The sequence below is a fragment of the Trachinotus anak genome, unplaced genomic scaffold (assembly GCF_046630095.1).
Source record: "Trachinotus anak isolate AG129_WGS33_773 ecotype Australia unplaced genomic scaffold, CSIRO_AGI_Tana_v1 ptg000010l, whole genome shotgun sequence".
Classification (NCBI taxonomy): domain Eukaryota; kingdom Metazoa; phylum Chordata; class Actinopteri; order Carangiformes; family Carangidae; genus Trachinotus; species Trachinotus anak.
The window spans coordinates 21876399-21899347 of record NW_027273861.1 but is presented as its reverse complement, the minus strand read 5'-3'; the positions used below and the strand labels follow the sequence as shown (position 1 = coordinate 21899347).

The window sequence follows — 22949 nt, the reverse complement described above, 5'->3', positions numbered from 1 at the left end:
TTTTCACTCAAACTCAAATTCGACAAAACCCTTCATCTAGTGAGTGGGCTTCGTCACCGCCAGAAGCATGAAATCCATCTGAAACACAGTCTGACTATAAAAAAAAAAATGGTAGTTGATCTGGAAATAAACCAATTTTCCTTAATTCCTTTAGGACCATGTTTTTTTAGTCTTTGAAATGACACCATCAACATGCAGCATGATGGGAACATCTGTTATTACTATTCCAGCAAATAACCCTGTAAGCCTGAGTGCCTCGATGATTATATTTATAGAAGAATCATTGCCATTTTGGATGACGAAACATTAAACCTCCACCGATACTGAACGAAGTGATTTGTGAGGATGTGTCTGTGTGCATGATGGTGTGTGTCTCATGCAGGCTGAAGGCAATAGCCAGATGTATGCACTTGTGTGGCCTTGTGTCAAATTGATCTCCAAACAACCAACCTTTTCTGTCCTCCAGATAGTCTAAACCACCATGCAAACATATCTGATCCCTCAAGATTTATCTCAGGGGTTCTCTGAGTTCACATTATGTAGCAGAAATCTTGTTCTGTATTGGCTATATCCCCCTGGCAAATGCTTAGTAAGTCGAGAATCAAGTCAAACTATTTATAAACAAAACTTTCCAGTCATGCCAGCAGCTCAATGAGGCTGTATGGGCTTGGAGATAAATGCTAATGTCAGCATGCTCACAATGACTGAGCTAACAAGCTGATGCTAAATAGGTATTGTTTACTGTAGGTTTTGTTTACCATATTCATATTAAACATTTGCTAATTAGCATAAACACAAAGAGCAACTTAGGCTACAACCAAACTGGCTATAAACCTAAGCATTGGGCAAATTTCAGTCATGACCAAAGTGATGGACAGATCAACCATCCATATGTTTCTGTCAATGACATATATAATGTCATATAACAGAAGATAATATATGTCCCACAGTGTGGTGTAATGTAAAATATGGAAATGTCCTTCATGTCTCACTGTGGTGTCCTAAAACCCTGTTCTGGAGTCTAACCTAGAGGTTTTCTCAAATATCCCTTTTTCCGAAGATTAGCCTGGCTTTGATACCGGACGAAAAAAAGCTGACAAAGAAAGGAAGAGACAGAAAAATGTGACAAGGAGAGAAAAAGGAGAGAAAAAGAGAGGAGGGGGCTGAGGTAGGGAGAGAGGAAAGGGGGGAAAGGAAACTTCAAAGAAGTTCCAGACTTGGAAGATGCCAACTTCAGCACAGTTTATCCCTCTTTACCCCAAAGCAAGAGCCAGAGTTTCATGCAGGTCTACAGCTAACTGTGACCTGTTGACAGTTTTCAGCTGCACCAGGTAAGGAAATCAAACCCCTCTAAATATAAAGCACCTTTGAGATTTCTGAACACTTTTCTTTTAACAGCTGGAAACAAATACCGGAGACGGTATAGTGATAATTGAAAGAGAGATTCGTTTTGTGACAAACTGAATGAAATGTTGACTACAACATTTGAACTTAAAAGAAAAGTGTGATATCTTTGGGAAATACTCTTCTTCGCCTTCTTTATGACAGTTACATGAGACCACTCCCATATCTATGCATCGAGTACGGTACCGCCAGCAGCTGGTTAGCTTAGCCTAGCATAAATACTCGCAATAGTGGAAAGGAGCTAGCTTGGCTCTTTACAAAAAGGTAAATATAGGTAAATAAATAGTTAAGCTAAGCTCACCAGCTGCTAGCTATAGTTTCACATTTAGCACACAGACATGAGAGTGGTAGCCTGTGCATCCTCTTATAAAACTACAACAAGAAAGCAAATAAGCGTACTTGCCCAAATGCCAAACTATTCGTAATTTGTATATGTACTTTGTCTGTACAATTGTATTTTTAGCATTTCTAATCGAATGCAGATATCTAGAAATTATACACAAATCCTCCTCCTCCATCATCTTTCTTTTATAATTTTGTGTCAGGTCTGGAAGTATGTGGCTTCTAAAAGTGAATTTCTTTGTTATTTTGAAGCTAGAAACATACAAAACACCAGTCAAATGTAATGATATGTGCCTCCTCTTCTCTCTACGTATGAATGATACTGCACATTACCATTCTAAGTATAACCATGAACACTATAATGTTAGGGTGTGTGGATTAAAGTTGCAGATTCAATGTACATATGCATTATGCACAGTGTTTGTTCTAACCATCTCCTGGAAGCTAATACTGCAGTTGAGAACCACCACTGCCAAACAGCACTCTGTGTGTGTGCATCACTCACTTAACAAATTTAATGCTCTGATCCTTTTGTGATCCTGGTGTGTCACACCCTTATGCAGTATGAGTGTGTGGATTATGGTGGGAGGGCACCTTTGACCGGGCAGAGCGGAGCAGAAACTTTGTTGCGTCAACTTATAAATTTGTTTTACTCCCTGACGGACTAACACCCCCTCTCTCCATTATTTCAAACTCATCTTCCTCTCTGTCTCTGTCCTCTTGCCCTTCCATTTCACTCTAATTTCCCCTCTTTCATCATTTTTGCATGTCTGTATCTCTGCACTTGTCCACTATTTTTAGCTTTTTTTTCCCCATCCCCAGTTACACAACATGAGATGGTCTAGCCTTAATTGTAAAGATACATTATGAAGGAGAGGTGATTACAATCTTTAATGAACATACAAAGAAATAACACTACAGTCACTATAGATGAGCTCATCTTACTAATAAATTCATTTTGCATTTGCATTCATTTATCCTCCCTGGTTTAAGCCGACTTGTCTGTGTTTCACTTGAGCCCACTCTCCCCTCTTCATATTCATCCTCTCTGTCATCATCAGTTATGCAACAAGTAACAGAGACACTCATTGCCAGGAAGTGGAGTGATGCCATATGTAGGTGGTAAGAGCCCATGTGGGTGAAACTATCCATCCACTCTCATCGAGTGTCAGACTTACAAGCTCCACAAATGCTTACAGCGAACATGAGCAACTCTCCCAGAGCTAGAGACCAGAGAAAACAAGGTTCTGAGCTGTGATATAATGAAACGAACAAGCCAGGCGCTGAACCGCTGCCAGTGAACTGAGAGCTAACTGTGGATTTGAAACCGTAGCATTCAAAAAGGAAAATGTTCATTTAAAAAAAGATGAAACTTAAGCCCCACATCTGATTTTTGTAGCTAAAATATATCTTGTTAAGGTTTTATGTTCTATTATGAGTGCTCTTAGATGGACATTAGCTTACATGCACATCAGTACCTCGGGTGTGACTTTCTGATCAACTGTTTACATTCGTGTCTTCATTAATCACCATCATAGCCACTGTGCTCCGTATCAACAAAGAATCCTCAAAATCCTGTATAAGGTGTTAACATGTTACAGCATTTTTCCCAGTTTCTCTGGGTGGCATATATGTTTACACTTGCAAACACATAATCAGGGTACTCCATAATCAGATCATAACCATGATACAGGCCTTTAAACGCACTCATCATATGTTATTAAAAGGTCCTTATTTTAGAGGAAAGTTTTTAATGCGAAAAAGTATTCAATGTTCTGTCACTTCCCTGGGCCCAAGTCACTGTGGGAGATGGTTAATCAAGGTAATCCAGACATTCTTTATCTCACGTCTGCCAGCTCTTTCTTGGGGATCCAGAGGCTTTCCCAGGCCAGGGGGGGATATGTAATCCCCCCCAGCATATTCTGGGTTTATGCTTGGATATTCTCCCTGCTTCCTGATTATATATCAAAACCTTAACTGGCTCCTTTCCACACAAGGGAGCAGCGGCTCTACTCCAAGATCCCTCTGAATATCTGAGCTCCTCACCCTGTCCCCAGCAACGAGCCCAGATAACCTGCACTTCTCTCCTTAGATAGCTCAGCAGAGTCCACAGCCTGATCCAGGAGTTTGGTTCCAGAGCTGTAGCTGTGTGTTGCTGTGCTGTTGAGCCTACATGGTTGTGGTGATATCAGTATTCCAAATGTACAGTTGGAGCTACGCTGATTGTCTCTACCTGAGGCAAAGTTTCAGCACAACTCATGTGGCTAACACTTACTTTGTGCAAGATTGGGTTGGTTTTGTAACCAGTAGATGACTGACTCATTTTCCACAGAGCAGGTTCTTTTAGCATGAACTATCTGTTGTGTAACAACCATGACACAACATGAACATGACAAGGAGCCAAATATTGCTAGAATGACTTCCATGGTGAACTAATCATGATTACGTCTCGCCTCCTGAGGGTGGAAGGGAAGTAAAACTAATCTTTTTTAACCAAACAATATCCAGTGATTGTTCACTAAAAATCAACTTGACCAGCCCACATAAAAACCATGAAGCAATTAGTAAGAAATAGGAATTCTATAAATAGTCATTTTTACTTTGAAACAGCATCACTGGTATTTCATACAGACTCAATTCCTCTTTCTATTAATGCTGATGTACTGCAGGACAGTATGCAGCACACTCAACTAGTGGTTTTGAGTGTCATCCCATTTGTGCTTTTTTTTTTGTAAACCTCCCCTCCTCCTGTTAATCTATGTTTGGGCACAGAAATAAAATGTCTTACCATGGTCACTCTCTGTCCCAGATCGCCCCCAGTACCGCCGTCTCCGCTCAGGGGTGTGTGTGTGTCTCTCAATCACCGCGGCTATAAATCTAGTATTGCTGACTGAAAGTGAGGAGAGCACATGGGTCAACACAAAGGGCCTTTCACACGATTAAACTTAAATGTTTCTCCATCAGATGTCAAGCAGAACTTACTGATTCCTCTGTCCTCGTGGCTGTCTTCATCTCTCTCATCTCTCTCATTATCCAGGTTAGACATTCTCACTGACATTTCTGGAGCAGCGTGGAGGTGAAGAGAGTGGGAGGAAAATAGCAGAAGGCCCAGATGAGGTAGATGCTACTATTCTTAAAATGTGAGGTCTTATTACAAGCATGGCTGAATGATATCGGAATGATATGTGAATTAATTTTTATATCAAGCTAAAAACAAATGGGAGATGAATTACACCTAACTGATTAATTGCTTCGATTAGTACCAGTTCCTTGACAATAAGTCACACACGACATTTTATAAACCAATAATGTTGCTACAAATAAATGACTAACAATTCAAATACATAAGACAGGTTATACATACTTTCAGATTCACCCCCAATCATCCCAATAAAGGTTCACACTATGTTCACTTTGTTAGGTGTGACAGAAGACCATCTTTCTAAGTAAGTGCCCAGAGATGCAAACTTGGGTTCAGTGGTCCAAGGCAGGTGGGTGGGGCTTTAGCCAGTTTCTACTAATCATTTTATGGGCTAATAACACAAGAGCTTTGAGCATATGTAATTAGCTTTTCCCCATTTCTCTTAGAGAGGCATTGCTGAGAAGTAATTGATGTGGGTCAAATGGATTGTCTAACTTCAGAATTTCTCCTTATTTACATCCTCCTGAAAAACTTGTAATTTGGGACAATCCCAAAAGAGAGGATTCAACTTATTATCATAGTTGGCTATTACTAGTGGCGTTTTTAAAAATCTCATTCTCAGCATCCAACCAAATTCTTTCCAAGTTAGGCTACTCAAGCCATCCAGGCCCTCTCCCACTCCTTATCTTCAACTATGGTGTTGATCTCTGTTTCCTTTTCACACCACACCTTTCTAGTTCTGTTCAAAGTTGGTTTATATTTCTTTAATTTTGTCCTGTTCTTCCTGTGTCTCCAGTGTGTGTCTTATCTGAAAGTATCCTAACACTTCATTAGATGTGATACCACACTGGGCCTGAGGGTGGGAGAGTGCCTTAAGAGTCATTCCTTCAAACAACTGATTCACACTCTTAGACTTCTCTCTATCTGCTTAATAAAACCACTATCCACAAATAGAAGCTATTTTTGTTGCCCTTTGTAATATCTCAGTTGACCTTGCCATGTATATGTGTACTGTTTGTGCAACCTGCAGCAAGAATGCCACACACACACACACAAAGCTGAGTATTGTGACTTTATGAGCCAATTCCTCAATCAAATGCCTTGTGATAACATATCCACCATCTATTCCAAGTTGTTTACCAAACTATCCAACATAAAGTGACTTGGACCGAAGAGTCTTAAATGAGGTCGTAATCTTGTTTCGTGTTTTTGTCAATATCACTGAGTAATTACACAAATCATGCAGCGGCAGCTGCTGCTGCGTGATGCTAATGTGAGCTGTTTAGCAGCAACAACACTTGCCATGCTGCTTGTTAATCATGCTGCTTTAAAACTTTCTTTCTTTCTTTGATATTTACAGAAATGTTAGCATGTGAAGAAGAAACTGTAAAGGTCAATACAGGCAACTACCGGAGTTGTTTCCATAATTGCCCTTGTAGGTTTTTGGCAATACAGGTCAAAAAATACTAAATCCATTTCAATGTAACTGTATAAATATGTGTATATGTGAGAGAAAATCCAGCAGTCATACCCTGAGCCGCCAGTGGTGACATATGCTGGTGCGAGCGCCTGTGAATCTGGTGTCTGTATGCATACACAGCCAGCACCAACACCATGATACATCCCATAATGCCCCCAGCAACTGGACCCACAGGGGCACTCTTGATCATGTTAAGAGATGCCACTTCCTCATCTGCAGAAGAAAGAGAGGAGAAGAGAGAAGAGAGGGGGATGAGCAGAAGGTTGTTTAAAGGAGTTACAAAAGATTTCAGATGGCTCGAGAAGTGACAATTCAGCAAGCCAGTATCAAACAGCTCGGGCTCAGATCCCCACTCACACTGCTATGCTGGTACATTTTCTACTTTTTTTTTTCTATTCTCTCATCAGAGAGAAATGCCACAGAAAAATTATTCAACAGCAAGCAAACAGCCAATTCTTCTTTTGAAAAAACTGATAACAGAACCAAAGGAAAATAACCAAGCAACAGAAAAAAAATCTGTCTATATCTACACAGGTAACATTTCTACTGTCTCACTGACTACAAAAACAATTTGACTTTTGTCTTCTTCTGTTGTTGCTTACTCTGTTGGCTGCATAATGCCCCACAGTAAATTTAGGAGAAATGTCTCATTACTGTGGAATCAAACTAAAGTTCTATACATGGACACAAGTTCCCAAAATGAGACATGCTGATGTTGTAAAGAGTCTGAAGAGCTCAGCCACTTTGCACAAAAAAAAAAAAAAAAATACAATATTTACAGAGGCAATGATGTGTCTGATCTTTCTTTCCACTCACCTAGGACCCCCAGGCCGTCTGCATAGGGACTCCTGGCACCGACGATGCCTCCGAAACACTCCTTCTGCAGGGCACAGTATGGCTTGTCCAGATGAGTCTTACCATCGCTGTCCACCATGCACCACTCACAGTCCAACACGCCAAAACAGTCACTGAAACAGGCCGCAGAATACGGAGATCAAAATAAGACTCGTGAGAGCACACACTTAAAGGAATCAGAAGTTTTTTAGAGATTGGCCAAGTAGGTTCTTGACTTATGGAGGTACAAATACTTTCTCCAAATTTTCAGAAGTAATCATTTTGATGACTTTAGACAGGAAGTCAGCACTGTATCATTGATAAATATACACATAAAAGTACTTTAGTTTCTTTTTCTCTCTCCTAAAACACCTTTGAGTATCATGCAGAATAATAAAGTCAAGTGTCTGGGTAAAAACAACACTATTCAGTGTCATCAACCCAAATCCACACTCCCATTTATTACCACTGGGTGGCACTATGTTGTCTCAGTAATGTTGATGGCAGATTTGTGTGACTCCACTGTATGTGTCAGCTGGTGTATGGCTCTGTAAGAATGTGTTGATATACATTTGATATGTACTGTGCATGTACTGCGTGGTTTAGTGCGTGTACCTGCTGGTGTATCTCTGGCTACAGCGGGTGTTGATGCACTGGGGCGGGGTGTCATGCAGACCGGGATCAATCACATTCAGACTGACTGGCTCCTGGTGCACCTCACAACTGGGGTTCCTGTGCAACACCAACACACAATCACAAAACACACAAAGTGAAAAAGCGGAAAGGTGGAGGTACAGTACATGTTCTTTGTTAAAACATTCAGCCAACAAAATCCATCCTAATCCAAGCAGGAAACACGATTACGCTCAACAAAAGCAAACACAGTGAAACTGACATAAAAAGAAAATCGATTGATAAACACACAAAATGTCTTTGGCATGTCAGTGTATGCAAATCAGCTCTAAAAAGGACAAACATCAATTCTGCCTGACACAAAACAGACAGTGAAAAATGATAATTGCACATCTTCCTGAAATAAAACAGGAATTGGCATTTGAAACATTGACGTGCTGTCAAAGGCGGCTGATGGCTGATGAAAAGAGGTGGGTAAAACGAGAGAGAGAGAGAGAGAGAGAGAGAGAGAGAGAGAGAGAGAGAGAGAGACAAACAGCATGATGGACAGAGCAGCAAACACAGAAGAGGGAAAGACTCAGACAGATAAGAGAGAGAGAGAGAGAGAGAGAGAGAAACAGAGAGAGAAACTGAGAAACAGAGAGAGAGAGATAAAACTGAGGAAACACCCAGAAACATATAAAAAAGCTCCAAAGATGTTTGAAGAATGCCATAGTTCACAATTAAATTCATAATGACAGGAATCTGAAAGGGATGCATTTCAAGACACCACAGTCAGGAACACAAACTAAAGACAGTGCTACTGATGGGAGGTAACAAACTGATTTTCAGGCTGCAAATAGTTTGTTTACATTGAAGATAGAAGGAACAGAGTTCTGCAACTTTTAGCATTAGCACCCCAGTATTTACAACTTTTGCTTTCCATTGGCCTCTGTTACTATGTGCACTACTTTTAAGACAACCAGCTAGACGTACGTCAAGCACTTAAGAGACAATGTAGATACAGTGTGACGACTACACCTCAGGGCTACATCACTGCTCTAACAGTCCACAGGCGTCATCTGAAAGGTAAACACTTTAATAAGCTACCTGCACAAAATTATTTTTCACTGGTTACTTTTCCTCCATATGACATCATTAGGTATAATACATATGCAATGTAATATTTGTGGATATATATGTAATGGCTATGAGGTTCAGCACTGACCTGTTTTCAGCATTGGTGAGGTTGCCTGTGCACTCGTTGACCTCTAGAGGGCACTCACATGGACACTCGCACTCATTCTGCTCCATTCTGAAAAACACACACAGTCATGCTCAGTTTGAGAAACACTGTCATCATAGTTTACTGTTATGGCATACCCTGAGCTTTATTTAAATTGTTTTTGCTCACGTAATAACCACTTTCACACATCCACATAAGTAACGTTTCATTAGCTGCGTTTCACATCTGGAAGGTTATTCTTACGAACTTGTGCAGCAAACATGCAAAAATCAAATGTGTTCTTTAATGTTGCCCAAGTTCTAACAGTCAGTCCCCGATGAGTGTGTGGGTGAGGCAGACACCTGTGGCAGTTGAGGCAGAGTCGGTCCACGGTGCTGCAGGCGCAGAACGCCAGAGAGTCACACGTCTCGTTAACGATGCCAGCGAAGGCATTGGTACCAGGGATTCTGGTCAGACGATACTTAGAGCAATGGCTGCCATGGACCAGGTTGGTGAGGTCCCCCTGAAAGAAAAAGAGTTAGATATTAAGGTCAACATATCATCTCACCAGGTACCTTGAAATTTAAGGTACTTTATAATCCTGTCTAAAACTCAAACATTTAAACGGTTAGGCATCTGCATTATTACCAATAATAAAATATAACGCTGTTTCTATTGACAGAAAAAAAAAGATATCAGTAAAGTAACCAGGAACCAACATGAGGTATTTAGACAAACTTTCAAATTTGTGATATTATGCTAAAGCTGCTCCTGGTTCTTCTAAAAGTGAACATGAATGAAACAGTAAATCTTTAAAGCTGCACACTTAAAATTGGGATAATAGACTCTCAGAGTCCTTAACTACACAGGACACTGCAGTTTTAATAGTGCTGGAATAATTCATGGTTGCAACACCAATGATCACCACTAGGAAGCAGTGCAATACTATTAAATATTAACATATTGCCCACAAAGGCCTTGAGGAGTGTGCTTGTGCCTCACTAATAGCAATTATTATCAGTCTGAGTCTATTCTTTTGTGTTGCCGTCCATACATCTAGTTTCTCTGACTTACCAATATGCTGGTGTTGAACTTGTAGAAGCGCTGCACGGTGCGGTCACTGAAGCTGTTACACAGGTTCTTCTTGACAAAGTTGGGATGGTTGAGGATGTCATTAGCCACCAGCGGCTCCTGCCATCAAAAAACCAGGAGGACAAATTGAGGAATGAAGTAGTAAAAAGACAGGAGTCAGATATGAAATCTTGCTAGGATGTTCCTTTTATTAATGGTTTGCCTGTTTATGGATTAGAATGAGTGTGTTAATGGATGAGAAGGAGTGTGTTTTCTCTAAATGCTGTACAATATAATGAAATCTTTCTGCAATTACCCCAAACTAATGTAGCATTTTTGAGATTTACTTTCACAATCACATGTTTGACTATTGCTTACGGACATGCTCAGAGTGAGGTTTAACATTACTGTTGCACGTCTGTGTGAAAGAAACATTAAACAGTTTATTCATATTTGATGTGACTAATATATTGTATGTGGTTGTGTTACATTTGTGTATTTGTATCTGGGTGCTTTACCTTGTGTGTGATGTGCTGCTGCTCTGCAGGGGCGTGACCTTTGGGGTCAATGAGAGTGGGGTGTGCTACCAGGTAGCCTCTGTCCTCCATTATGAAGCACCTACAGTGTGCACACATGAATGTAAACATGACTCTTAATTTTTCAAAGGGTGAAAACAGAGGAACGGTTCGGATCAATTAAAAGAATATGTGTTGATTATTTGTGGAGATCCGTCTTTTCCTCTGTGCTAAATTCAGCTTCATTCATCTGCATAATACAGCTCCATTCTGCTTCGCTCTGTTCCTTAAACATTCTGCCAAATATTACTCCTCTCCGCCCGACACCCCACCCCCTTTGAGCTAATCCTGTTTTATATGGCCCCTGAACGCCAACAGAGAAAGCATGAAGGAAATGGAGAGGGAGAAAGAGGGGAGAAAGACAGGGGAAGAAGAGGGGACTGGAAGTGGAGGGGGTGGAAAAGAAAAGGAAAAAACAAAAAGGGAGACATTAAAGCTGGAGAAAGTATGTCGGACTGAGGCAGCAGCAACGCCACATCTCCAGCAGGAATGCTGTGATAATCAGCTTATCTCTTTTCCCCCTCTTTCTTTTTTTTTCTTGATCTCTCTCTGCGAGCTGCATCCTTGCTCAGTAAAAGTGGATTTTTGCCACCCCAAAAGAAATTCACAGGAAAGAGAAAAAGAAGAAATTGAAAAAGATGAAAAAAAGAAGCAATGCATAAAGAAGTGAGAAGAAGAGAAGAAGAGACAAAGTCGGCCAATCATCACATCCATCCCCGCACTTACCTGATCTTGTTGCCTTTGTCCTGGTTGCAGATGGGCAGCAGGTCGAGCAAGACTTTATAGAAGTAGCGAAGGGTGAAGTCGATGCCCATCACTGCAACTGCATAACCAGGAGCCATCTGAGAGCTGAAGAGAGGGAGAGCAGAGAGGACGGAGAAGAAGACGCAAGAAGAAGAAAGAAAGTATGAAAGGATTAGAAAACAAATAAATAAAACTTGTCCGTGAAAGCGTCTGCTGTGATTGTGTGTTAAGCTGCATGCTGACAGTAACTGTCAGTTACACTGTCGGCCTACTCTGCAGACCTTTAGGATGCTGCCTAAACTCAAACACAAAACACAGCACACACACATACACCTGCACGCTCTGTGAGTCTGTGTTTACAGATTACAGGCTGCATGATTTTATGCTCACTGAGCCAGTGCACAGCAGCGCACTAATCCTGCTTTATCGCACACTGATACTGACTGTTTGTGTGTATACTGAACATTTGCATGGGCCATGGTAAACAGTTCTTATTGTACTGATGCAAACGGTGACGCTGGTCATTGTGGTGAGTTGCACTTCAAGTTCACTGAAGTAGAAACATAAACATGTTCACCTCAGCCACTGTCACAGACTTTTTTGATCCTCGAGCTCACACAGGCTGAGCCGAAAATATCCAGCAGTGACTTTTAGAACTGGCCAAAGGGACGGCTGTATTACTCAATTTGTTATTTGGCTTTTCCTCCTTCAGTTGGTAAGAATACAATGACTTGCTCGAGGGCACTTTGGAAGAGCACATACTTGAAGATAACTGTGACTGAACCCAGACCATTTGGTGGAAGAATATTATGTCACTCACTACACAGCCCCCAAGTAAAACTGCTCAATGGTCTCCTTTAGTTTCCCTCAAATGATTTCCTGTCTTGTGGCTGATGTGACTTCCAGGCAGAGAGCCTGACTGCTCACAATGATGTCTGGGCTCATAACAACAGTGAATCTGTTGATGAGCAATTATCGAATTAGCAGAGCTGATAATTTTGTTGCCTCTGTGAAGAAAAATTCACTTACGTTTGTCAACCACGAAAACGCTTAAGTGTATAAACAGATAGTACAGGGAGGGTCTTGATTTCCTCTGTTTGATAGCAGAGGAGTTTATTGTGGGGAAAACACACATTACCATTCTCTTACCTAGAGGCATGGATGGTGTGGCTGATTGTGACAACGTATCCTGCCCCGCCCACATCCAGGTACGGCCCAGTGAAGGTGATGAGGCCGGGGTTAGCCACAGCGTGCTGGTACCTGCACAACACATCACACAGACACAGTTATCTCCCACATTTATAACATTCTCATAACTTTTTCCTGACTAATAAAAAGTTTTTTAGATGCTTCAACTTCCAGAAACGTCAGAATATGAACTGTACTTTTCGCTGGGAATGCACAGAATTGCTGTCACAATTTATTGATAATCATTAATTTACTTTACTTTGGAAAAATGTATTGCACTATGGGCTGAAATATAAAAGCTCATTACAATTCAACAGTCTGAAGAGAAACCTTTGCTGGACTGAACTCAGTAAAGGCTGTAGATCATTTTTAAGCACAAACATGCACCTGCAGTTTGGACACATACTCACTCCCTTTAACTCCTTCCTACCCCACACTGTTTCACACTGTCCCTTTGCTTCATTAAAACACACTCACACACACCTCTTCACTCTTTTTCTCCCCTTCTTCACACCCTCCAAAGTAAGCCTCACCATTGTCTGCGGGTCGGGTCGAAGGCTTTGTCCATCAGCGATCCTGGGTAAATCCGGAGCACCCCACTGGGGGTTGCTATGTAACGGCGCACAATGTAGCAGTTGAGGCTACTCATTTCCATTAGTGTCATCCACTCATCCGTGACGTGACTGGTCGCCATAACCTCGTTCCTGACAGAGGACTGCAGAGGAGCGGGGATGGAGGGATAGAGGCAGACAGTTGAGGGTAGAAAGAAATGTGGAAGGAGATAGAGAAGGAAGGAAGAGGTAAAGAGGGAGGAGTAGGGAAGTAAGAGTTTTAATCTCAGGTTGGCTTGAGATGTAAGATGGCAAAAATTTTTTGCTTCCAGTCAAACCACAAACATCAGAGGGAAAAACTTCATCTTGTTTTCAAACAGGTAAAACCATGCTGCACCTAAACTTGAAATGATTGCACTGTATCTCCGCTAAAGGTAATAAGACCAGTATTCAGGAATAAACTGGACTTGATAAACTGAAAAACACCCAGAAAAAAAAAAAAAAAAAAAAAAAAAAAAAATCACATCTCAGTACCATTTTCAGAGAAGCTTCCAAGTTTGAAAGAGGTGATCAGGTCACTGGAGGGGGCCTTTAAGACCAGCCTGGGAATCAGAGCTGGGACTGGAGCTTAGAGTTCAAACTCTAACCCCCCCCCCCCCGACAGGAATGCATGCAGACTGCCAAAACCACGTGGGGGTTTATCCCCTACTTAAAGATGCAGAACTTCAAATTTGTGGATTTTCGGCAGCCTAAAAATATAGGCATGCTTATCAGATGTGGCAAGAAGCAGAATTAAATCTGCATTCAAAAAGAACTTATAAGAACTCCTGCAGTTAAAAAAATACACTAAACTGTCTTGGGGTAAATAAATTGTGGTTAATAGTGTTTGTACATATTTGCATGTGGGAATATTTGTGTACATGTCTGTAACCTGACCACTGGCCTGGCTGTGTGCCATATGTTTGTCAGGTAAACAACATTAACCTTTCAGCGTTTCAGTGTGTGCGCCGCCACGCTGGGTTTTGCCACAGGTTGCATGTAGGCTGTGTGCTTGTGTACCTTGAGGCCTGGGTTGGCTATGAGCCTGGTGTTATCACTCAGGTAGGCAGTGTAGTGCTCCACCATACGCTTTGTTTCTGGCTGACTGAGGTGCTCATAGGGAGAGGAGAAACTACCAGCTGCCAACATCACTGTGGGGGACTCTGGGAAAGACAGACAGTCAGACATGTTCAGTTTAATGAATGGCCTCAGAGCTGACCACGGGAAAGAAATTAAGTTTGTAGAAGAAGTTATTACTTGGAGGCGTTGTACAAGAGTCCAGGTTTGTGGACTTGGTGCTTTTTCTTACCGACAGTGGCAAGCTGTTTGAAGTGCAGGCAGGAACTGGGCTGACCCAGCAGGTCCAAACGGTGGTAGAGCAGCTTTGAACTGGGAGCTGTGTTCAGGTTCTTCAGCTGCTTTACTGGGATCTCAGGCTGCACGTACACAATGCACAGGATGAACGACGTGTCCTGAACCTAGAGGACAAGACAGGAAAGGAGGGGAGGGGAGTTACCCATCTTGACTTCCTGACTTTAAGTATGTAAATTTTCATCCTGCTTAAATCACTGATAAAACAACTTTCACCCCAAGAGCATGCTCTGTGACCATGGTGATGGCTTATGAATAAAATACAGGCTGTTTATGTAATTTATAGGATCCACTCCAACGTATTTAGTCTGAACTAGACACAAGGGAGACTGTGACATTACACACACTCTCCATCCCTATGTGTCCTCTTTTTTTTCCAGTGTTTAGTATCAGACATCAGAGCCGGTGTTTTATGGGCTGCAGGCGTCTTCCAGAGAAGATAAATGTGTCAAGTTTAACGACTGCTTTCACCTGACTGAGTCTAAATGAACCATGCAGGACTAGTCTGGTCCTACATTCTGAGACATTGTGATTAAATCATACGAATTGTCAAACAAACAGTGAACAGCTTTCAGAAAGATCCAGGAGCTTCTGGTAGCTGAAGAGGACCCAAATTAAAAAAAAAATTAAAAATCACCTTAGCTGGAAATTTTTAAGACACATTTCTGTCTGGTCACAGGCACAAAAATGAAGAATATGAAATGCCCATAAATGAATGACAGAGGGACAGAATGGTGTGGGACACAACAGACTCTTGGACTGATGCTCTCTGGAAAGTTCAATTTAGAAAAACTGAGACAGCTGCCAAACTCATGGCAAAGGTGACGTGTTTGAACTCGCCTGTGTGGGAAAAAAAGACAAAATGTCAAAAGCTTTTTAAAAAGGACTAAAAGTGGAATGCCTGAATTAAGTGTGATATTTTTGCTCCTGCCAAAAGTCTAAATGTCAGAAAGGGAAAGGAGTCAATATGGCGTGATGTTATTGCTGTCCTGATGCCATTTGTTCCTAAAACATGACACTTCAAGGCCCGAGAGGAAAAGCAGATTGGAGGGACAGACAGTCTCTGAGTGTGGGAGCACTTGGTTTTTATTACACCAACTAATTTAAGGTGGCGGGGCTTTGGTGGAGACACAAAGGCTGGGAACATAAATCTCTATACTGCTTTTAGACAGCGGTACAGTAATGATAAAGAGCTATGGACAGAAATGGAAGAGTTGGAGAGAAAGTATATGAGTGAGTTATTGTCCCAGCATGATAATGCCTCACTGGCCCTCAGCCAAAGATGATCATTTGTCTCTGGTGTGCTGAGTGTGCAAGTGCTTATTCTGCTTCAAAGATACGATCCTTTTGCTCACATTAACTGGGGACAAATTCAGAAAAAAACTACCAGTTTACCAGTGTCAATTTATAATTACTCTCTGGCAAGAATATAATGTAATCTACTACATCATTTGTTTGTCTCCTCTTTGAATTCATGTTGTTTTTTTCCACTATGGGAGACATTAGAATTACAGGCAATAAGAACGAAATGTTGTATGTACTATTGTATATAAGGACTTCTTTTTGTAAATAGTTTTTAAAAGTTAAAAGTTTTCTTATGTGTGTGTTTGCAAGCAGAAAATAGCAAAGAGTTTGTTGTCCAATCTGAGACTAGTCACCTGGTAAATAAATGCCCTATGTTGTGTCTCAGTTGTCTACACCATCACCTACCAGTTTCCAGGCGTAGCTGACATTGTATGCATCTTTGCTGTTGTCCCTGAGTCGGTTGGTGTGCCACGACAGAGAGGAGTTGACTGGAACAGCGATGACCTGGCTGCCCAGAGGGAGGCTGCAAGAATGTATCAGTCAGAAAATATATTATGTTTGAAATGATAGCTGACTGCAATCCTAGGTTTAACTTTTTAAGAAGCTGAAGTCAACTTTAAAACAGTTTTTTTTGAATGAGTAAAAAATTGTCCTACCTGAGGATGTTCTGTCGGACAGCGGGGAATCCTGGGATATTCTCGTAGTGGATAATGTCAGTGTGCAGAGGAGGCTCTGTCATCAGGTAGGGCCGTGTCAGCGATGGGTGCATCAGGGTGTAACCTGGGAAATCAAACAGCAGCATCGTTAAATACCACTCATACATACCGAAACAACAACACACAACTAAAAGAAAAAAAATGGATCTGCATGATTCAGTAAAACAATAAGCTGTCGTGCTCTGCTGATTTGCATACAAATCACAGTCAGTTTTCAATAGTCTATATGGCAACAGAAAGTACAGGTCTATTCAGCTGTTCTCAGTCGCAGAGAACAAAATTTACTTTAGGCCGTATATAGGCCTTGACCACTTCAACATGTGATATTTGACTCTTACAATATAAAGCTGTTGATGCTACAAGGTCACAGCATTAATCAAAGTGGACAATGCTCAAAATCCTAACTTTCACTGAAGAAAACAACAACATTTAACCTGTAATTAATAATTGTAATGGAGCTCTAACACTAATGTGGAGTGTAGCTCTGTGATAAACACAGCTCGGAACAGCAGTAGGAATCATTCAGGGAGACAAGAGCCCCAGAGAAACTGGATGAAAAGCCCATCTGTTTTGAAGGGAGTCAAAAAACAATTTTTTTTACTTTTTTTTTCATACAGTTCTAATAAACTGTTTAGTAGAAAAGAGAGAGTGAGTGTGTATTTAACAAAGTAGCAGCAGGTGTGGTGAGTCACAGTCTTAAGGGGAAATCCACCTGCTGTATAAGGTATCTCTGTTCTTATTAAAAACAGCAAACTACAGAGCACAGCATAGTCAGATCCATACGTAATCCCGTACAGGCAGCATCTCATAAACTCACTAAATAAGATCAACTAAATGCAGAAAAACATGTGTAACACTCATCCACTATTTCTAGCCTCAGAGGCCTCTTGTCAGCGGCATATTTGCCTAATTATATTTACCTAAATTCTAATTGGCAGCAGTCGATTTGAATGCCAGCTAATAACTTTAATGGGAGTCATTTGTCAGTGTTCACCAAGTTGCTGCACTAATAAGTGCAGTGCAGTAATAAGCTATGATTTGATGGCATATTTATTACAATAATAAACATTTTAGAGAGGGGAAAAAAAAGAGATTCATTGAATGAGTGGAGCAGAGGAACAAGACTCGCACAGCTGCAAAAACTCATTCGCAATTATTAACTTTAATTCTGAAAATCTCTGATGCTGCTCCAACCTTCCAGGGGAGTGCATGTCCTTTACTCCGAATGTTTTATGACTTCTCTGCCTCTCTTTACCTCACCTCTCTCCTCCCTCCCACCTTCCCAAATCCTTACCCTTAACTCCAAATGTCGCCCACCTGTCCTTCACTCACTCCTCCTCTGCTGCCGTTGCCTTCAGCTTTAGTTTTTTTTTTGTTCCTTCTTCTTGCATTTAATCACCCTGGTTCAGCCTCCCAGGCTCCAAACCTTTTACAAATCAAGCCTGGTTATTGCAGTTTTTGTTTCTAGCGATGTGTTCCCATCGTAACATTTGAAGCTATTTAGGGTTAGTTTTACAGTTTTCAAAAGGGGTGGCGTTTTAAAAGGTATAAAATAAAAGTTGAGAGGCACATCTATCTGCAAAGGTGTGAAAATCAGACGACCTACAAGCACTCCACAAACTCTTCCCTTCACATTCCTGACATTCCTTCTTACGACACTGCACATTCTCACCTGTGTGCTAGCAGATGCAGTAAAGACGTGCTTTCAGTAAAGACGGAGAAACTGAACAACAGGCTGGACCAAACATTTGCTGGAGGAAAGTTGTGCATGGCTCTCTCTTTACATTTTTGAACTAAAAATAGCTGCTTTTAAACACATTTCAATACAGGCGCGTGTCAGCTGTAAATACATTCAAAGTCCAGCTTGCTACTTTCAAAAGTTATAACTTTATTTCCAGTAGTTTTCATTTGCATTTTGCTTCTGTCAATCTGGCAGGAAGACTGTCGCCAAGAGCAGTGTCACCCTTTTTTTTTTTTTTGGTGCAACTACCCGTCCATTAATGGCACTTGTCTACAGGCCCACAAAACACCAGTGTACAGCACCAGCAGTTCAGTCAAGACCCCCTCAGCTGGGGCCAAGACAAACCGAGACCGGACATGAGCACTACCACCCTGCACTGTGGCAATGCGCTGAGGCATGGCTCAACTGAGAATGAAATGCCAAAGAAGTGCCAGTGCTACCAAAAAGACGTCAATTATGTCTAATAAGGGATAATGGCCACGGAGGAAGTTGAAACGGACAAAATAAAGTGTAATTCCACTTGTATGTGAAACTGGAACACCAAAATACACTCTTTCAACTATTTGGAGTGATTCTCAAAGAGCGGGACTAATGAAGATTGATCAGCTGGAGTCTGCTGGACCTGAGATTTTTCCTGATGTTTGTTTTGTTACTGGCTTAGCAGTCTAAGCAACAGGCAATGTATGACTTTGATTTGTTCTGATGTGATTTATATAACCTGGAGAAAAGTTTATTTAGAGAACAGATTGTAACAATTTAAAGCTTTATTTGCTAATACACCCACAAATGCCCGCTTTTAGAGCCGCTGACCGCAAGTTGAAAAAAAGGGCGGCAGTAGTTAATCCTGTTAATTCTTCTGTGAAGAAGAACACGCATGTGTGGGAGAGTCAGGAGCCCGACAACAATGTTTGCACTGGAGCTGGTTACTATCACTGTCTGTTTTTTTATGTGGCTGACCTTTGTTGTCAATGAGGAAGGTGTATGAAGCCAGGGAGTCTTGGTAGTAGGTGACATCCTCTAAGATGTAGGCAAGGTTCACATCCACTCCGACCACGCCCAGGAGCAGGTTACCAAAGTAACACGGCCGACTCACAGTCATAATAAATCCTGGAGAAAAAAGAAGAAGAATCTAACTTCAGTTCATACAATAGCTCTGATTAGTTATCTCAACTCTCATCATTTTATACAATTAATTTCATTTATATCTGTGTAGTTCAGGCAAACTCAGTCTTGTTAAAGTCTTTATTAGCTTTGTTCAAGGCTTTACATTCGCCCATATATGTGATGGCTGCTTCTGATCTAAAACAACCATGCAAACCATAGTCTTGGATTGAGAATATCAACATCATCTTCCACTACAAGGGTAGATAGACATTGTGACATTTAGTGGAAATGTTTTATGCACTTTGGATGTTTAGATTCTTATCCACCACACAATACAATCATGGAGATGTATGATTGGCCCCAAATTCCTTCTGCAGCACGATAACGACTCCAAACATGCAGCTAGAGCCATAAAGAACTGTCTTCAGATGGTACGGCCCCGACAGAGCCCCGACCTGTTCGAATTTCTGCACAATTGCACGAAACAGAAGTGGTGCTGTTTTAAAAGGCAAATACATTTTTTTTCGTTTAAGTAATTTAATTTAGATCTTTGGCATTACTTTGAAAGCATCTTCACTTTACTTTTAGTGTTCAACTCTTACATTTAGTGTATTTCTTTGCTTGACATGACAAACGTTGAGTTAACTGCTCCTAGAAACTGATACCAACATAGTGTCAGAACAAATTCAGTCTGATCATCAGGCCATGACTTAATTACGACTCATCAGTTCATGTTCATGTACAACCTGCCCTGGACAAGCACCTCAGTTATTTGGCCATAATCTAAAATGTCACTAAGACCAAAATTCATTTCGATTGAGTTGGGACCAGACTACTCACCGTCTCCCATGGGGTCAGCGTAGGGCAGGCTAAATCGGACCAGGTCGATCATGCGGTTGGGCAGGTTGATGTAGAAGCGGCCCACTGTTGTCTCCAGGTTGCTGAGCTGGTTCAGCACCATCATGCTTCCCTTCACCACCGGCATCACTGAAGCTCCTGCTGATCCGGATGACGACGCCAAAGAGGAGTGGTCTCGTTCTGCCGTCCTGTCAACGCCGTACTTCACCGAATTCTGCTCTGCGAGGTCCCGGAGGAAGGCCAACTCCTTCAGGCCCGTTACTCCCTCTGAAGAAGGAGGGGATGGGGTAGAGAATGAGTTTAGGATGGGGAGGGAGCGGCGATGATGGAATTTGTTTGATTTAATCAAGCAGGGATATTGAGAGCAAATCCGTAACTGATGGCATGGCTAAAGGCCTATTGAATGGGGTAATTGTGCAAATGAAAAGAGGAGGGAGTGGTTGACAGGGAGGTAAAAAGAGTAAACAGCTCTTCACTAAAGAGCGCATGACTCAAATTCCTGTTATAAAAGGCAACCCACAGTTCTCTTTCCCCTCTAGCTGTAAAAAACAATTCCTTCAAGGAGCTGCTGCCAAACAGGCTGAATTCATCAGGACTTTTTGAGAAGAGAGGTGTGTTTTTGAGAACAATTAACCTCACGCAGTTCACATGGTCAAGCAGCAAGAGGCTTGCATTAAACAGGATCATTAATCAAGGCTCATACTACATGTTGCCACAAGGATTTCCCACATTAATTTGCCATCAGCAGCAGAGATATTTGACATACGCAGGCCCTGACTTGTGATCCTGTGTCATGATCTCTATAGGCTTTATTCGAACAATCCCATGCATCTGCCAGACCCAACTCTCATCTGTCACGCTCAGAAGTCACAACAGAAATAAATCCCTCCTCACTTTAAAGTAAAATGTGGAGCGGAGACTTTATCTTTCCCAGCTTCATAAGGTCATTTAGGGGAGAACGGATAAGTATGGCTGGCCCCTACAGCTGTCACCTGGAACATTTGGCATCCCACAACCTATTAGGACGGATAGGGCATAGAATGTCTGCCAGTATCCAATCATTGACTGGATTACAGCAGAATCCCTTTCTAATGCCAAGGCTCTGCTCTGCTGATCATCACGCTGTGGGCGACTGACAGGTCCCGGTGTCGTCATGGGTGGCAATGTCAAACGAACACAAAGGGGAAAGTTGCTGACAGCACAGGTTTCTGTTCACTTTCATATCTGATAGAGCAGCCTCTCCCACTGTTCTTTCTTTGTGATGGTCCTCACGTACCAAGTGTTTGAATTTTTCCTCTGATCCACCCTTGCTATTTGTAAGTTTTGCTATGGCTACGTGGCAAACATTAGCATTAACAGCTGTTAAGAAGCAGTTCTGCCTAGAGCTTCAGCCATCGTTGTGTTTATGAGACAAGAGGTTACAATACGTCCTCTGTCAGTGCTTCTTCTTCAGAGCGGACTGGACGCCACAGTGACTCCCTATCAGAAAGAGACGAGGTGGGCGGGCCTGACCGTAACTAGCTGGCCAACATGCTAACTTCAGCAGAAGACGTGATAGAAAAAATAACCAAAAACAAGAAGGTTGCTTTCCACCACTGGAGACAGCTCTTGGCGAGTTTCCTGCAACGTTACTTCTAGACTGATGCTAATGTTGGTGATGTAGCAATAGCAAACCTTAAACAAAGCTCCTTTAAATTATTTGCACCAGTAGAGAAGCAGATACAAACAAAACAGGGAACTGAAACATTGCTCCAAAGCCCCACTAGTGGTCAAAACCTCTACAGATTAGCTTTAAGTAAACCAAACTGAGGAGAAACTGATTCCAGTGAAACTTGCTGACTTGAAATATCAGATAAAACAAATGACATTATTATGGGGTCTGGGAAAAGGTGGTGGGCATTTTTCAGTTCAGTTTCAGTTCAAACCATCAATAGAAAGACATCAAGATCAACATGTGGAGTAGAAACTAACAGAAAACATACGGTAGTCGACAAGACAGCGTTTTAGTCAGGCTAATATACACTGTTTTAGTGAGGGCAATGGGCATCTCATCAATGTACACACAAACAACTCTGTATTCTACTGCCAGGAGACCACTGATCTCCTTCAACAATCAGCACTTCACATTTGGCAGGGGATGCAGGGAATAAGACACACACACCCACAGTGTGGGCTTTCAGCTGTGCACAGCAGCGTTAGCAACAAAACAAATGTTTTTTTGGATATGCAATGCTAATAAACTCAGAGGACGATAGATTTCTGCATCCTTTTCATCATGGAGCTCTTTAAAAGCAGCCAAGGTCCTCCGTCAGTCACACACAGTGAGCAGCACGCCCTTTGAAGTCTCACTCTCTCCTCTCTTAGATGTACCTCATTTCCATTCTCCAATGCAAAAATTATTTGTATTAGTAGTGGACTAATGCATGCACCGCAGAGGTGTGTGTGTGTGTGTGTGTGTGTGTGTGTGTGTGTGTGTGTGTGTTGCAGAGGGAGGTGGGAATTAGAGGAGGCAGATGCATGGACGAGTATTATGAAAGAGGAAAAGGAAGCATACACACCAACAAACACACAAACACACACGATGGAAACAAAAAGCCTTTGAGGTTTCTGAGCACCTCTCTAAAACCTTCAGTCTTCTCCTGAGCAC

General features: G+C 41.7%; 1 protein-coding gene and 1 long non-coding RNA gene across 2 annotated transcripts in view; one reads left to right on the top strand and one right to left on the bottom strand.

The window, feature by feature from the left end:
- The window catches only part of cachd1 (cache domain containing 1), an 83454-nt gene that overhangs the window by 4894 nt on the left and 55611 nt on the right, over nucleotides 1-22949 (bottom strand). The window contains exons 9-26 of the mRNA XM_071486171.1: nucleotides 20285-20569; nucleotides 19298-19447; nucleotides 16540-16663; nucleotides 16289-16406; nucleotides 14517-14685; nucleotides 14228-14370; nucleotides 13151-13332; nucleotides 12579-12689; nucleotides 11412-11534; nucleotides 10629-10728; nucleotides 10114-10230; nucleotides 9402-9562; nucleotides 9043-9129; nucleotides 7818-7934; nucleotides 7185-7336; nucleotides 6420-6581; nucleotides 4729-4806; nucleotides 4535-4636 (exon numbers count right to left, since the gene is read on the bottom strand). Of these exons, the coding sequence (XP_071342272.1) occupies nucleotides 4535-4636; nucleotides 4729-4806; nucleotides 6420-6581; nucleotides 7185-7336; nucleotides 7818-7934; nucleotides 9043-9129; nucleotides 9402-9562; nucleotides 10114-10230; nucleotides 10629-10728; nucleotides 11412-11534; nucleotides 12579-12689; nucleotides 13151-13332; nucleotides 14228-14370; nucleotides 14517-14685; nucleotides 16289-16406; nucleotides 16540-16663; nucleotides 19298-19447; nucleotides 20285-20569 (2481 nt within the window). The remainder of the gene's footprint in view (nucleotides 1-4534; nucleotides 4637-4728; nucleotides 4807-6419; nucleotides 6582-7184; nucleotides 7337-7817; nucleotides 7935-9042; nucleotides 9130-9401; nucleotides 9563-10113; nucleotides 10231-10628; nucleotides 10729-11411; nucleotides 11535-12578; nucleotides 12690-13150; nucleotides 13333-14227; nucleotides 14371-14516; nucleotides 14686-16288; nucleotides 16407-16539; nucleotides 16664-19297; nucleotides 19448-20284; nucleotides 20570-22949) is intronic.
- On the top strand, nucleotides 307-7326 carry LOC139626028 (uncharacterized). Its single transcript, XR_011692082.1, has 3 exons — nucleotides 307-1331; nucleotides 4784-4863; nucleotides 7189-7326. It is a non-coding gene; the product is annotated as an uncharacterized lncRNA (long non-coding RNA).